This window comes from Protopterus annectens, chromosome 16.part0 (genome assembly GCF_019279795.1).
Source record: "Protopterus annectens isolate FY-2018-M chromosome 16.part0, PAN1.0, whole genome shotgun sequence".
Taxonomy (NCBI): domain Eukaryota; kingdom Metazoa; phylum Chordata; order Ceratodontiformes; family Protopteridae; genus Protopterus; species Protopterus annectens.
The window spans coordinates 96,901,711-96,919,229 of NC_056750.1; the positions used below are offsets into that span (position 1 = coordinate 96,901,711).

The window sequence follows — 17,519 nt, forward strand, 5'->3', positions numbered from 1 at the left end:
CCCAGGAACACAATCCTATGGGAGGGATTTAAGACTTCTGAATGTTCTCTTGGAATCCCAGCTTGTGTATGGGATCTCTCACCCAAGAGAGGGAGATTCCTGACACTTTGAAAAAGACTCTGGAAAGTTAAAAAAGTTGTCTAAATATGGAAAAATGTGGATACCCTGTAGACTGCTATGAGGTATAACTGGATTAATCCTCTTTGTGAACACTCTTTGGTGCACTGGGTATTCCAAATGGTAAGGCAGAGAACTGATAATGTGCTCCAGACACAAAAAAACTTAAGAAACGTCTGAAGTCTGGATGAATGGAGATGTGATAAGCATCCTTTAAGTTTAGTGTTACCAAGAAACTTGAAAGAGGAAGAATTAACAGGTTGTAAAGTGACATTATTCTGAATTTAGGCACTATCACAAACAGGTTTAGGAAACAAAGGACTGGTCTCAAGCATTTTCTTTTTTTTGGTGCTAGGAACAGCCTTGAATAAAAATCCTTCCCCACTTCGGAAAAAGAGACAGGGCCCATCACTCCTTGGGACAGCATGTGATGAAGAACAAGTGGAAACAACGCTCTGATCTGGAGGATGATGAATGACCTCCTGGAAAGAAGGAATTTCCTCCTATTCCCATCTGTAACCCCTAAGAATGAAATTCAGAACTCATTTGTCTGAAGCAATCTGTTGCCTAAGACAAAAATGGAGATTCAGAGTTTCTGTAAGAAAAAAGGGGACAGATTGGGATGGAGTAAAAAGGTTTTGACGAGTAATCCAAACTTGTTGGATTGTCATTGGTTTTGGGAGGTCTGAAACTTCTTTTTGGAACCCCCTTGCCATTTCTTCTTAAATGTCTATTTTGTTGAGACCGTTTGTTCTGTTTTTTTTTTTTTTGCCAAAATTGGACGAGGAAATAAAAAATCTCTTGGACAATTTGGAGGAGGAGGAGGACAGCTTGTTCTTTTCATCACTCATTTTGATCACCTGTGCAATAGAGGAGCCAAAGACTAAATCCTCATCAAAGGAAGAATTTAAAAGCTTGTTATCATTTGGGAGGGTCTGAGAATGCAGCCACGGAAATCTCCTCAAAACAGTACCAGTGGCCATAGCCATGGAAAAAGATTCAAAGTCATGCACACACTGCATAGTTTCTTCTATTGCACAAGTTACTACTAATTAAGTTATTTAAACCAGATTTTTCCTCACAAGAAGAAACTGCAGACAAAACATTCCTTATACTTTTGCAATGTGTCAGATCAAACTAACATACAAGCCTGACAACTCAAAATTCTGAAAATCAAAGTTGCATAAGTATACACCACTGTTCCCTAAACCCATCAATAATTTTCCCATCTTTATCAGAAAGAGTGGGACTGGAATTAACTAAGTGCTTAGCACTGGGATCAACTAAAGCTAAAGTTGCTAGGTGTGGTATGGGACTAATGTATAAAATTTACAAGGATGTATCAAGTTCCTCAGTGTATCTGCCTTTTAAGGGGTATCTGCTGGACTATCAGGAAAACTGCATGCAGCAACACACATCTTCTAAAGCAAACAGAACAGGAGGAAAGGGTGTAGGTTGTGGAAAATCCTTCTGTAACAACTCAGCAATTTTTGAGAAACTGAGAAATCTCACTGTTCTCCCAATGAAAACACTGGCACATTCTAGCAATAGTCCCAAAACTGATGAGTGGCTAAGGCAAACTGCTAGCCTAAAGGCTGTTTGCTTACATTTTTTTTCTTTTTGTGGCTGGAATGACCATGTGACCACACATGTTGTTCCACGGGCAAGCTGAAAATGGTGGCTCTTTCCAGGGGAAGACAAGCAGCAATTGCCTGTAAGACTACCAATCCAAAAAATGTACTTTTGTGGCAGAAAAACACAGTAAAAACACTTCAATGCACTCTGCCAGTCCCTAAAAAAAACAGTAAACAATATTTCTCCAGAGGAAAAATAAGTCTTTTCAGTTATTTTACACTTTTTAAACTGACAGAAAAAAATGATCACTCCATTCAGAAGTATGCTACAGTCTCAAAACAGTCAGTTAAAACAAATACTTCTATCTTTAAATTAACATCTCTGAAGAGGAAGGCAATGAATCAACAAAATGGAAGGCTTTTCCCATAAAGGGAACTTATCTTCCCAGCAAAGGAAAGAACAAGCTGACTGCTGATCCTTGAAAGCCTCAGAGGAGTAATTTCTTCAGCAGCACTAAATCTCTGAAGGGCTTAACTCCTAAACTTGCTAAGCTTACACAGCTTGACAGTTTGGGAACGTGGAACATGCCCTGAAGCTTTGGAAGGTGACCAACCCATACAGCTAACGCTATTGCAGCAGTGATTAATATGATGAACAACATTTCTGTACTCTGGGAATCCACAACAGATGACATCACAATCAAATGCAAGATACTAAGCTGTAGACAGTCAAGGCAAGTGCATCACTTAGGAGCTGGAAAATCCAGGCACAAGTCTACAACACTAAAAAGCAGTACCCCCTTCTGCTACTCTTCGCAGGCATGTGGTAATCCCCCCCAGCACTTTGAGCTCTACCTGTATGATGCTGTTGCTGCACTTGCACCATTCAGTTCCTGATGTACTGTTGATGGATCAACACTAGACCACTGAGCTGCTGCCAACAGGTAGTCCTTGTTTACACAGTTTTTCAGACTATCAGGAATGCGGCCTACAATCAAAATGAAAATGCAACATCAATGCCGCTATCATACAGAAAATCATGAGGGATGAACACAGAAAAGTTACTATAGTTACTGTAAAAATACATAGTCAAAGCAATACTTTACCTTGCACCACAATAAATAGTTTGTACTGCGGAGACAGAATACCATACAAACCCTTGCTATTTGGGACGACCCACAAAAATCTGCTCTAAGTTAATTTATTATTCAAGTACTATGCTTCAGAAATGTAACTTTATGGGATTATTCAAAACACCAACAGACCTCTGACAATTTCTATAGCAGAAGCACCACTTAAGTGATGCCCACTGAAGTCCTGATGCTAAAAAAAAGTCACTCATGCAAGCAAGTAAAGACAGTTCCTTTTTTCCTAAGCTCTGCTTATTTCCCAAAAATGGGAGTAACGGTGGTTTTCACATCATCTCATATTTAAAACAAAACAAGAACTAAATATTTTAATTCAGCTCCTTTGAAGGGAAGTTGAGTCTGTTTTGGTGAGTGCCTGCATCAGGTATTTATCATTGTATGAGAAGATATGATAAACAATGTACCTAAGCACTGCAGCTAGCACACTTGGAGCAGCACCCCTCCAAGTCCAACAAAACATTTTCAAAAAAAAAACTATAATGAAATTTAAGAAATGTTAAGAGTTCATGTGGAGAAAGCCAAAAGCTCATTTAATACCTATTTTTAAGCTTTCATAGTTTAAGAATTATCAAGCATTGACAAACATGTTAATCTTAACACTGTATTGGGAGATAACGCGCTGTTGTGATTTCCAACACTCCTACACATACCATCTGCAAGCAAACAAGGGTATGACAAAATGGGTGTAAATATCCAGCTAGAAGTGAAAAAAAATACATCAGTGTCAGGGGGCAAAGGGAGCCATCAAACAACCCTAACTTCATATTCCAACTTTAAGACAAATCAATCTTGGAATTCTAAAACAAAACTGGTGGTAAGTTCAGGCCTGGTACTGTTTCATTACAATTAGCAACTCTGAACCCAAAATAAATAAATAAATAATTTGATCTGACAAAATTAAGCACTTTTGGGGAATATGAACTATGCCTTTCTTTTGTTTTTAAACATCTTTATTATATAATAACTTACGACACAGGCACACAAATTAATAAAAAAAATAAACCAAACTATATTAATATTTTTATATTAATTTACATGCATTACATAGGTTTTCTTTAACAATTACTCACTCCAGTACTACATAAATTGCCTTCACTTAAATATCACTCCTCCTTTGCACTGTTCTGCGTGTATTGTTCCCACATATTAACATTTATTTCTATAGATCCCTCTACTTCTATTACAGTTGGTTTAGATTGTGATTTCTATTTTCTAGTAATTGCTTTTTTTGGAGCCAAAAGAATTAAACTTACTATAAATAGGCAATTCAGATCATGTGCCCCAGCACAAAAGAAGCATTTCCTTAGTTACAATCACTTAATTCCTCCATCATTTCTGACAAAGTAGTGTTCTCACCTACTGCTCTCTTTCTTCTATTAAGCATTTCCCAACTACCCGAGTAAAAAAATCTCTTAAATCTGCTTTGCTATAAAACCCAAGCTAAAATCCTAAACCTTTTGGATTTTGGGAGCCATACAAATGACCTCCTGGTTTTCCTTAGTAAACTGACTTACCAGTCACTCTTCCTAGTTTTGAACATTTTCTTAAACTACGATGGACTGAATTCACTCCATTTAGTTATAAACTGCCAGTTGTTAAGTCAGTGGATCCAATTACCCAGAGTGAGTTAACTCCCAAATACCCACCATTTCAATATCATTTAATGTTTTTCATATAAGATCAATCTTAGATAAAAGAAGCTGACTGAAGCACTACAAAATGGAATCAAGGTCACTGTCTCCCTCTACTCTTCCCTCATTAGGCCTGTCATTGAGTACAATGCCCCATTTAGCATGTACCTCACTAAACACCTGCAACTACCGGAGAGGCCGCAAAAGTACCTCACAAAGAGGATCCTAGGCCTTAAACATTTGTCCTATATGGACAAACTCAAGGAACTACAACTATTCTGTGTCTCGTATCGCCTACTCAGAGGCGATCTCTGCTTGACTTACAAAGCCATATCTGACACAGCTCTGTTAGAAATGCTACATCTAAAGAAATCCCAATCCCTCCACAACACACGCTCCAGAGACCTCAAACCTCATTACCACAATCAACAAAGTACAGTTGTGTACACTTAGCATAAATGCAGATGTATGAGTGTATTTCACTGTTGCAGTCATTACATTTGGGGTTATCTGCTTACAGTAGCCCTCAGTCGGCCTGAATAACAAAGTCTTGGGTCCTGCGTCGGTTGCTGTCCATTCTTCCATGACGTCAGGTCGTCAGGGGTATAAAACATGCAGCCGACGCCATTACATCAGTTTTTCTTGCCCCAGATGTCAGGTGCCCCCTCCAATGGGAAGCAATCAAATATATAAATACAAGGATATACCTCCAACAAAAAAGCAAATACACCAAAAAGCTTTTAGAGCATAGTAAGTGAGAGTAGAGGTATAGCCAAAAAGAGAAAGGGGGCTGGAGGGAGGGTAACCAGGACTGCAACAGTGAATACACTCGAACATCTACATTTATGGTAAGTGTACACAACTGTACTATGTTCTTCGTGTTTCACTGTTGCAGCCATTACACTTGGGTAGATTCCCAAAGCAAAGGTTGGGAGGAGGAATTTAAATAGAATTATGACCAGCTATAAGGCCCTGCAAGACTGCAGTGGCAAAACCAGCTCTGGATTTACAGAAAATTGGCAAATGATAATGCTTGGTGAAAGTATGTACAGAACTCCAGGTAGCAGCTTCTAGGATGTCCCTAGTACGGACACCCCTGAAAAAGGCTGCAGAGATAGATGCAGCCCTGGTTGAATGCGGTCTGATGCCCTGTGGGATAGGTTTTCCATGGTGCTTATAGCAGAAATGAATGCAGTGGCCTATCCATTTTGAAATGGTTTGTTTTGAAATAGCTTTTCCCTCTGTCCCTGCAGCAAATGCCACCAGCATTTGTTCAGATTTCCTTTGAGGTTTAGTCCTGTCCAAGTAGAATCTAATCTGTCTGTGCACATCTAAAGAGTGCAGTATTTGTTCCCCTTTGTTCTGTGGGTTAGGAAAGAAGGTAGGCAAATGAATCGACTGATTAAGAGCCACACTGAATACCACCTTGGGCATGAAGGAGGGACTGGTTCTGAGGGACACCCTGTCCGCATGAAAGATGATGAAAGGTTCCACTGCCTTAAGGGCCTGTACTTCAGATACCCTTCTTGCAGAAGTGATTGTTAAAAGGGAAGTTGTTTTCCAGGAAAGAAATTTTAAATCTGCAGTAGCAGCTGGCTCGAAAGGAGGAAGAGTGAGTTTCTCCAAGACAAAGATAAGATCCCAGGCTGGAGTTGGAGCTCTCCTGGGTGGCCTTAAATGTTTGGCCCCTCTGATGAACTGCTTGAGGAGTGGGTTAGAGAAGAGGGGAAGTTCTGTGCTGTAATGAGCTGAAATGGCTGAGGCATGAATTTTGATGGAGGAAAAAGACAAGCCCTTATGAGGCATCCCAGTCAAGTATTGTAGAATTTGAGGTAAATTGGGCACTGCTGCATTCATTCCTTGAGACTGTTTCCAGGCACAGAATATTTTCCATTTTGCAGGATAAGATTTTCTAGTACTAGGCCTCCTTGCCTCTAAAATGATATCAATCACTGATTTACTGAGGGATGGTAAAGGAGAGATTAAGTAATTAGCCAGGCTGCTAGGTTCAGGGATTGCAGCTGAGGGTCCAGAATCTGGTTCTCCTGCTGGGATAACAGGGAAGGAGAGTCTGATGCAGGTGCCATGGAGCCAAGCGTGACAAGCTGCACAAGACGGGGTACACCAGTGTTGGCATGGCCAGTCTGGTGCAATGAAAATAGTCCTTGGCTTGTCCTGTTTGATCTTTAGTAGTACCTTGGAGAGCAGAGGCAGAGGAGGAAAGGCATAAACTGATAGGTTTTTCCAGCTGAAGGATAGAGCATCCACTTTCCAAGCTAGCTTGTGGGGAATCCTTGTGCAAAATTTGTCCAGTTGATGGTTCTGGGGGGAGGAAAACAGGTCTATATCTGGGCTCCCCCATTTGCTGGTAAACATGTTGAAAATCAAAAAGTTATATACTCACCATAACGTTCAATGTATATAGCCCATCTCGTCTCACATTCTTACCCGTGGGTTCGGCTCCGACTTGGATGATTTTACTAGCTCAAAATCTCTCATTGGCTGGGTTAAGCAGGTATCCCATGGTGCACTGCTCCATATCCCCAGATCTAGTTTGCTGTGAACCTCATTTATATTCCATGCACACACCACATCCAGGTAAAAAATAAGCTAAGAAGAGGAACTCTGCAGTAACAACCTAACCTCCAAATCCTTCAGGAAGGGGGAAGGTGGGAGGGTAAGTAAGAATGTGAGGCGAGATGGACTACATACATCAAACGTTATGGTGAGTACATAACTTCTTGATGTTATGTAGTCCTATCTCGCCTACATTCTTACCCGTGGGACAGCGTCCCTAGCACCTACATCCTGGGTGGCTCATAGGAAAATACTCCTGAGAACTGTGGAGCCAAAGGAAGACCTGCCCCTGGAGACCACGTCCAATTTGTAATGAGAAACAAATGTGTACGGAGAAGCCCAAGTATCTGCAGCACATATATCATCCATCGACAATCTGGCTTGATAGGCTGTGGATGTAGACATCGCCCGAGTGGAGTGGGCCTTGACCGGAAATGGCAGATCTTTACCTCCTGCTTGATAGATGAACGAGATACAAGATATCCACCTAGACAGGGTGAACCCTGGAGACCAGTGAACCCATTCCGTTTTCCGAAAAGGAAACAAAAAGTTGGTCAGACTTCCAGATATCCTTTGTTTGGTGCAAATAGAAGCGTAATTGTCTGTGTACGTCCAGCTGGTGAAACCCGAATTCTGCCTTGTTAGAAAAGTGAGGGAAGAAGACAGGTAACTCAATGGATTGATTTAGGTTAGACACGGAAGCCACTTTAGGAAGGAATGAAGGGTTTGGTCTAAAAGAGACCCTGTCTTTATGGAAGATTAAATATGGAGGTTTGATAGAGAGGGCTTCAATCTCTGAAACTTGCCTTGCTGAAGTGATAGCTGTTAAAAAGGCTGCTTTCCATGTCAGGAATTTCAATTCACAGGTAGCTGCAGACTCGAAAGGTGGTAAGGTAAGGGCTTGTAGAACAAAATTAAGATCCCAGGGCATGATTGGTTCGGACACCGGGGGATGGAGCAACAGAGTACCCTTCAGGAATGCCTTGCATAGTCTATGTGCCATGAGACTAGGCTCATTCGCTACATGGAAATTAGAGATTGCTGCTAATTGAACTTTGATGGTGGCTGATACGGAACCCTGGTGGAAAAGCATAGACAAAAACTCCAGGGCTGAAGCAATTGGAGCTGTGTAAGGATCAATGCCTCTGGTATGTGCCCAGATAGAGACCCTTTTCCATTTGCTAGAATAAATCTTTCTAGTGGATGGTTTATGAGAGGACGATAATATATGGACCACTTCTGGTGAGAAATTATGAGATCTGATAATGATGGAATTGGAGTAGCCAGGCCGTCAACTGGAGGGTCAACAGGGAGGGGTGGGACTGCCCCGACATATGTGTCAGTAAATCTGGTTGAGGGTCCAGAGTCCAAGGAGTGTCCACAATGAATTGTTGAAGAAAGGGAAACCAAACTTGGAGAGGCCAGTGTGGAGCAATCAGAATGATTCTGCTTCCCAAGAGTTGCGCTTTCTGAATTACCTTTGACAGCAAAAGAAACGGAGGGAAAGCATAAAGCAGACCGGAGGGCCAATCGTGAACCAGAGCGTCCCTGGGTGACTCCCTCTGTGGGGGGAACAGAGTGAAGTAGTTGCTGCATTTCACATTGAGGGGGCTGGCAAAAAGGTCGCAGCAAGGCTGACCCCACCTACTGAAAATTTGTTCTGCAACCAGGCTCTTCAGGGACCACTCATAAGTCATCTGAATAGCTCTGCTTAGCCTGTCCGCAATCACGCTGGACTTCCCCAAAATGTGCGTTGCTACTAGAAACCGTTGGGAAGTTACTGCCCAATGCCACACTCGCATGGCCTCTCTGCACAGAGGGTAAGACCTGGCTCCCCCCTAGCTTGTTTAGATACCACACTACTGACATGTTGTCTGAGTGTATCGCAACCGTCCCTACAGGGAGAACACTCTGAAGTGCTTGCAACGCAAGTAGCACTGCTCTCATCTCTAGTACGTTTATGTGCAAATGTATCTCGTGTTCTTGCCACGTGCCTTGGACTGTCCTGCCAAGATAATGCCCCCCCCCCCATCTGGGAGGCGTCCGTGGTCACCCTGGCCACCGGGATGGGTGGAACTAAGGGACTTCCCCCGTCCAAATTGTTGGTGTACTGCCACCAACCAAGGTCCTGCTTGCATCTGTCCATGAACAAGATAGTATGAGACAGTGGAAGTCTTTGGAAAGACCACTGAACAAAGAGGAGCCATTGGAGAATTCTCATGTGCAATCTCGCTAAAGGGACCAACATGATTGTTGCTGCCATGGTCCCTAGGAGCTGGAGAACCCATCTTGCCTGTGCTTGTCTCAAGGGCATCAGCCTGTGTATCTGTTGTTGTAAGGCTTTGATCCTTTCCTGCGATAAAAATGCTCGCATTCTAATGGTGTCTAATTCTGCTCCTATAAAGGTAACATGCTGCGAGGACAATAAAGCGGATTTTTCCCAATTTATTGTTATACCTAGATGATGATATAGGTTGATGGTAACGTCCCTGGTGTGAAGTAGTTGATGCCTGGTCGGGGCAGTAAGGAGCCAGTCGTCCAGATACGGAAACACTTGGAATCCCTGACGTCTCAAGTGAGCCGTCACCACCGCCATACACTTGGTGAACACCCTGGGGACTGTGGTGAGACCAAAGGGCAGGGGGCTTGGAACTGGAAATGACTGGCTCCCAGCCTGAAGCGTAGGTGACTCCTGGATGCCCTGTCCATTTTCACATGGTAGCAAGCATCCTTGAGGTCGATGAAGCACATCCATACCTCCCTCTCCCAACAACGGGAGAATCGATTGCAGTGTGACCATACGGAACTTGGACTTGTGTACGTAATTGTTCAGTTGGCTGAGATCCAGTATGGGTCTCATGTCCCCATTTCTTTTCGGCACCAAAAAGAATCTTGAGTAAGTCCCTAATCCGATTTGGTCTGAGGGGACATGTTGGATGGCTCCTTTTTCCTAGCAGCTGTGAGATCTCTGCTGCTGCTTGATCCCTTTGACTGGGTGGAACATCTGGGATTCTTCTGCTTGGCGGGGGGTCCGATGAGAGTGTTATGAGAACCTCCGGAAATGATCCGTAATACCCATCGGTCCTGGGTAATGCTTTCCCAGGCTTCTGGATATATCAACAAAATTCGACCCCCGACTGGCTCCGGATAAGCACAGCCGGGCACACCCTCAGGAACGAGAGTACGGAGGAGCCACGAAAGGAATCGCGGTCTCCCAAATTGCGGGGGCCCACTCTGCCGCTGGGGCGACGTCTCCCTGAATAACACCCCCTCCCCTGCTTCTGGAGGGGGGTTCACCTTGTGCAGTAGGAAAAAACCTCTGTGATTTCTTTAACCACCCCCCGCTAGGCCTTGGGATAAGGCCTAGAAGGAAGGGAAAAACAGACTCCTATGGCAGACAGGGTCTTTCCCTCTTGCTCACACCTGGTGAGAGTGTCTATCACTTTGGTCCCAAACAAGGAGGAACCATCAAAGGGGGCATCAGTGAAGGAAGACTTGAAGGCCTCCGCAAAGTGACACAGGCGCAGCCAGGCTTGCCTTCTAAGGGTGACCCCTGAGCTTGCTGTCCTACTCACTCCCTCGGCTGCATATGAAATGAGCCACATGGATGAGTTAACAATGGAGTTGAGGGTAGAGACCTGGGCGTTAACCGTCTGAGCCACCGCCTCAGGAACGTTACCCACAAGTGTGTCTCCAAACTCTTTGAGGAGATCTCTCTGGAGCCAAGTGAAGTGAGACAGGTAGTTCAGTGACCATAAGGTAAAGGTTGCTGACGAGAGGGTACGTTTCCCGTACCGATCCATGGCCCTAGACTCCTTGTTAGGAGGATGGACGGATGAAGAAAACTCTGCTACCTCCTTCTGGGTGGCTGCCGCCACCACTTTGGCATCTAAAGGGACTCCTTTAGACAGAAACTCTTTGCCCTGGGGGGGCAGAAAGAAACTTGTTGGGATGCCTGGGCACGGGTTCTACAGAATCAGGGTTTTCCCACACTCTTCGACAAATCAGGTCAAGGAGTTCGTCAAAGGGTGGAGACACCCAGGAGGCGGTAGGCTGAGCACCAAAAGCCTTAAGGAATACTGACTCCTCCTCGGAAGGGGCTTTGGACAGCCAGTCACCTCTGTTTCACTATCTCCAGGATATCGGAGAAGGAAACATCATCAGAGGATGACTTGGGGGACCCCTCTGATTCCTCGAGGTCAGTATCAGAGGTGAAGGACTCATCCTGGGAATCTATGTGCTTCCTCTTGCAAGATTTCTTTCTGGGGGGCTCCTCAGGCACGAACTCTGAGGGACCCTCAAATTTGGGGACCACTTGTGGGGGTATCCCTAGGCCCTGGTGCTCTGCTGTCCATGGATGGGTGGTGATCAGAAGCCATCAGCGGAGTGGTGGGGGACAGAGTGACCGACCCACCTGATGTAGCTGACGATCTGGCCAGCGCGGTCCGCATAGCCTCAAAGGCTGGCCCCCTCAAATCCGAGGAGCGACCAGTCTCCTAAGTCATGATGGGGGTTGGAGTCCCCCGAGCCGATGCACTGAGAGGGAGGCTCGGGACCGAAATAAGCCCCGAGATGTCCCCCTCAGGACCGACTGAGGAATCCCGAGTCCCGAATTCTGAAGACAGAGTCGACAGGGTCGGAGCCGATGCCGGTACCGTTGGAACCAAATGGGGCATTGGCGTCAGCCTAGAAACATCACACGGCGCGGGACACTCCGGCTCCGAAGACAGAGATGCTCTCGGAGGAGGAATGATCGAAGAAGGGGTCGGGACGGGCTCCGGAGCAGACTGGGTTGAAGCCGAAAACAACTTTGCCAAAACTGGTGACTGGAGGAGCCTCTGAACCACCCTACAACATCCACATCCGAAAGGGTCCTGGAGGACTTGGAGGACAGGGATGGAGAATGAGATCTCCTTTCAGGAGAAGCTGGTCTGAGACTGGGCAAGCGGCTCCTAGGAGGTTCCAATGCAGTTGGAGCAGACGCCGGTTTTGTCAATATCGATCCTTCCTTCAGCCCAGAGGACAGTGGAGCCGAGGAGGTCGATGCAGTTTTAGAGATTTTCTCTGGAGGCTCCGATGAGGCTGATGGAGCCAGAGATCTCTTTTTTGACTTGCCAGATTTTGACTTTCCAGTGGAAGACGAGTCCATAGCCTCTTCAAAAGAGGGTTTCAAAAGTCCCTTTAAAATTAGCTTATTCTTTCTCTCCTGGAGAACTCTAGGACTGAATGCGTGGCAAAAACTGCAGGATTCCTGCAGATGGATGGCTCCCAAGCAATAGACACAAATGGAATGCCCATCTGTAATGGACATTTTATATCCACATTTAGAGCACTTCTTAAAACCTGAAGGTTTGTGCTCCTTGATATCCTTAGACATCTTAATCACAATGCCCACAACGCAAAACCAAGTCTGAAAGAAAAAACACACAGGCGTCTACTACCAAGAGGCGGGAAAGTACAGTTTTGCACCTACCATAAATGTAGATGTCCGATAGATATGCAACTGCAGTCATAACATATGGGTTGTCCTGCCTCAGGCAGCCCTCGGTCGGCCGGATTCCGAAGTCTGGGTCCGGCGTCGGCTGGTGTCGCCTCCTCTCCGACGTCAGAGCGGCTGGAGTATAAAGGCATCAGCCGACGCCATCTTCTTCAGGGTTTCTTGCCCCAGATGCCAGGTGCCCTCCTAGGAAGGCTAAATTTGGTGAATGGATAAACAATTCCAGACATGCACAACAGTAATAAACAGATACACCATAGGAGATACCCCCAGCTAATAGGAAGGGGTAGTGGACCCATAAAGAAGGTTGCAGAGGGGTAGGAGGGTGGGAAAATCCGACTGCAGTTGCATATCTATCGGACATCTACATTTATGGTAGGTACAAAACTGTACTATGTCCTTCAAGAATGCAACTGCAATCATAACATATGGGTTGAATACCATAGCCAAGCTGGGGGTGGATGGAACTAAGAAAGGGATGCTGTAGCTAAAATGCCCTGCAGGACTGCCGAAGCAAAGCCTGCTCGGGATCTGGAGTATAAGGGCAGGTTGTAGTGCTTGGTAAATGTATGCACGGAGCTCCATGTAGCAGCCTCTAGAATGTCCTTTGTAGCCACTCCTCTTAGGAAAGCTGTGGATGTGGCTATAGCTCTGGTGGAATGTGGCCCAATATTGGCTTGCACACCTTTTCCATGGAAAGAATAGCAGAATCTGATGCAGTGTCCAATCCATTTTGAAATTGTTTGTTTGGAGATTGCTTTTCCTTGTACTCCAGCAGCATAGGCTACAAACAGTTGGTCAGACTTTCTGGTGGCCTTAGTTCTGTCCAAGTAGTAACGTAGTTGCCTGTGTATGTCCAAAGTATGCAGCAGTTTTTCCTCCCTGTTTTGCGGATTGGGGAAGAAAGTAGGCAGGTGAATAGCTTGATTTAGAGATAACCTGGAAATTACTTTTGGCATGAATGTAGGATTGGTTCTTAGAGAAACTCTGTCCTGATGAAAAATGAGGAAGGGAGGTACTGCCATAAGTGCCTGTATCTCCGAGACTCTTCTTGCAGATGTGACTGCCAATAGAAAAACCGTTTTCCATGATAGAAATTGCATTTCTGAAGTTGCTGCTGGCCCAAAAGGAGGAAGAGTTAATTTTTCCAAAACAAAATTGAGGTCCCATGCAGGTACTGGCAGTTTTCTGGGAGGTTTGATATTCTTTATCCCTCTTAGGAACTGTCTTAGCAAAGGATGTGAAAACACTGGTGGATCACAATTGTATTTTGCTGAGATTGCTGAGGCGTGAATCTTTATAGAAGAATATGAGAGTCCAGTATGAAACATTTCTGCCAAGTATTCCAATATCTGAGGTATACTCAGTAACGTTGTATCCTGACCCCTGTTGGCATTCCAGATGCTGAATCTCTTCCACTTGGCTGAATAGGTTTTTCTGGTGGAAGGTCTGCGTGCTTCCAGTAAGATCTCTTGAACTTTTTTGGAAAGAGAGAAAGCGGAAGGAGTCATGGTAACCTCCAGGCTGTCAGATGCAATGTTTTCAGGTTTTGATGGACAGTCCTGTAATTGTGTTGTGTTAGAAGCAGGGGCCATAGGGGCAGAGGCCACGGTTTGGTCCGAGTTATGCTCAACAGCAATGGGTACCAGTGTTGCCTTGGCCAGTCTGGAGCTATCAGAATGCCTGTTGGTTGTTCTGCTTTGATCTTCAGTATCACCTTGGTCAGCAGAGGTAGAGGGGGGAATGCATAAATTTTTAGGGAATTCCAGCTGAAGGAGAGAGCATCCGTTTTCCAAGCTAGAGGATGGTGGATCCTTGTGCAGAACTTTTCCAGGTGATGATTCATGCGAGAAGCAAAGAGATCTAAGTCCGGTCTTCCCAATGTCTTTGTTATTTGTGAGAAAATGTGAGGATGCAGCATCCATTCGTGTGGATCCAAGAAATTTCTGCTCAGCTTGTCCGCCAGTACATTGTCCTTGCCTGGCACAAACTGGGATTGCAAATGTATCTTCAGACTCAGGGATTTTTCCCAGAGAATCATTGTTAGTCTGCAGAGGGGATAAGAATGAGTGCCTCCCTGCTTGTTTATATACCACATGACAGTGGTGTTGTCTGTCCTTATTAGCAAATGTCTTGTTGTAGTGATTTTTCGAAAGTCTCGATTGCATGTATCACTGCCAACATCTCTTTTTGGTTTATGTGCAGATGTCTTTCCCTTGGTGTCCATAGACCTTGAATGCATCTGCCCCCCATGTGCGCCCCCCATCCATGATCTGAGGCGTCTGTTGTAATCATTTGACCTGCTTGAGGTCTGTTGAAGGACATGCCTTTGTTTAACTGACTTGCTTGAGCCCACCACAAAAATTATTTTTGCAGACATGGAATGAGTGGGATTACGTCCTCTAGGCTTTGGCTGTGTTGGGACCATAAGCTTTTTAAGTACCATTGCAGCTTTCTCATATGAAGTCTTGCCAAAGGTATCAGAAGAATGCAAGATGCCATGAACCCCAGGGCTTGCAGGATTTTCCTTGCAGTCAGCTGGGAGAGCTTTGCTAGGCCTTTGAAGTACTCTGGTAACTGCTGTTGTTTTTCCTCTGTGAGGTAGGCCATTTGAGTTTCTGTGTCCAGTTTGGCTCCTAGGAAAATAATCTGTTGGGATGGCAGTAGTCTTGATTTCTGAATGTTGACTGTGTATCCCAAGGCCTGCAGTAGTTGAATGACATAGTCCAAGTTTGCTATTAAGGTTTGTTTGTTGTCTGCTTGTATGAGGCAGTCGTCCAGATAGGGGTATATTTGAATCCCCTGGAGTCTGCAGTGTGCCACTACTGATGCCAGGCATTTCGTGAACACTCTGGGCACAGTAGATAAGCCAAACGGCAATGCTGAGAATTGATAATGCTCTGTCCCTGCAAGAAATATGAGGTATCTTCTGCAGCTTTGTCTGATTGGGACATGCAGGTATGCCTCCTTGAGGTCCAGAGTGACCAGCCAGGACCCCTTGCCCAGCATGGGAAGGAGTTGCTGCAACGTCAGCATTTTGAACTTTGGCACAATGAGAAAAGTATTTAGAGTAGACAAGTCCAGTATAGGCCTCCATTTGTTTTCTTTTCTTGGAACAAGGAACAGTCTTGAATAAAATCCCTGGCCTTGTTCCTCAGGAGGAACCCTTTCTATTGCTTTTATACTTAACAGCTTTGAAACTTGAGTGAGTGCCTCTGCCCTTTGATAATGTGGCAGGTTTGGCATTCCTTGTCTTATTGGTAAAGTATGAAAGTGGAATCTGTAACCCTTGTCTATTAAATCCAGAATCCAGTTGTCCTTGGTTAAGATATGCCAGTTTTTTGAGAATAAGGATAATTTTCCACCCAAAGGTGCTTCTCTTTGAGCCTTTGTAGGCGGTATGAAAGTCAAGTCATTGTGATTGCCCTTGTGGTGCAGCTGGGCTGCCTGCGCCACTTCTTTGATTTGGAGGTTGCCATTGGCGGCCCCTGTAGGATCCTCTGTATTGCCCTCTACCTCGGGCACGTCTGTTTTTTCCCTTTGAAACTTGTTAGAGTCGGAGAAGGACCAATTCTTTGAAGGCCAGTTTCTGCTGAACCTGGGTGGCTGAACCTGGAGGAAATCCTTGACCGTCTGTACTGACTTAGCTTTTTCCTCAATGGATTTCAACACATCTTGTGCATTAGCACCAAAAAGCTTCTGTTTTTCCAGAGGTGCATCAAGTAACTTTACTTTAACATGGTCTGGCAATGGCTGATCTTTTAACCAAGCAGGTCTACGTATCACAGCCCCAGTCATAGCTGCCCTACATGAAGCCTCCAATGCATCATAACCACACTGAAGAAAATGATTGTTAACCTGCTGAGTGTTATGTATATGATCCTGCAATGCTTTTCTATCAATAGGCTCAGGAGAGGCTAGCTTTTTCTGTAAATCATCGAGTAAAAAATCCTGGTACTGAAACATACGAAAAAGGCAGTTAAGTGACCTCATGGCTAGGGTGGTAGAGGTATAAACTTTTTTACCCCATCTCTCCAGGGACCTAGCTTCCCTATCCGCTAGTAGTGGATTCTTGGCAGTGGAAGTAGCCTCTCCCTTGGGGCCCTGTGAAATAGTTTCTAGATCCACAGAGTGGGCCTTAAAGAGGTGTTTGTTAGTGTCAGGGACCCTATAACATCTGTCTGGCTTGACAGGAGCAGGGGGGAGAGAATCAGGGTTAGCACTGGAGTCAGAGAAAACATCATCCAAAACATCCATAACTGGAGGAATAGCTAAAGGTCTGTGCTGGGGAAGCTTGAGGAAGGTACGTAGCCTTTTCCTGGAATCAGAGAATTCCTTACCCTGCCATTTAAAATGTTCCCTCATAGAGTGCAGGACTTCACCAAACGAGAAATCCTCTGGAGGGGAGGCAGAGGGAAATGATTCCTCAGCATCAGAGTCCTCATAGGCCTGGAAGGATTCTTCTTGAGTATCTGAATGCTCAGAATCCCCAGAGGCTTCATCTGAAGAGAGGTTGTCAGCCTGCTTAGTTCTGGGCCTTTTCTCTGCAGGTGGCTGAGAACCTCTGTCTGGGTGAGGCTGAGACCCCCTGATAAGAGAAATAAGATCTGCAGCAAGAGACATGATCTGTTTATCAGAAGAAGGGGCCTGAGCAGCAGGTTTAAGATGGGCCTTGGCCTGGCTGGCGGCCTTAGCATGTGCAAAGGCCTTGATGGACATGGATACAGGAGGCCTTGCAGCCCCACATGCAGGAGTAACCTTGTCTACAGGAATGGTGTCGGGTAGATCCAGAACTTCGGTTTCCGGAGGAAAATCAACAACTGGCACCCGAGAGGTCTCCGAGACCGAAGGACGTGTTAGCGCTGTGTCGTCGGCCTGGAGCGGTTGAATTACCGCTTCCGAAGGGACCGAAGCACTAGCGGAGGGTTTAGGAATTGCATCGGTGGTGGACGCGGGCCGAGGATGTCGGTCCCGG

The 17,519-nt window shown here is 45.2% G+C and overlaps 1 protein-coding gene across 5 annotated transcripts in view; it reads right to left on the bottom strand.

Annotated features, from left to right (window-relative positions):
- Positions 1-17,519, bottom strand: part of LOC122790431 (C-terminal-binding protein 2-like) — a 1,897,537-nt gene that overhangs the window by 139,074 nt on the left and 1,740,944 nt on the right. For 4 of the 5 annotated variants that reach the window (XM_044057965.1, XM_044057966.1, XM_044057962.1 and 1 more), the window contains one exon: positions 2,547-2,679. The exons of the other annotated variant lie outside the window; for it this stretch is intronic. In XM_044057965.1, coding sequence (XP_043913900.1) covers positions 2,547-2,679 — 133 coding nt within the window. The remainder of the gene's footprint in view (positions 1-2,546; positions 2,680-17,519) is intronic. 5 annotated transcript variants of the gene reach the window in all.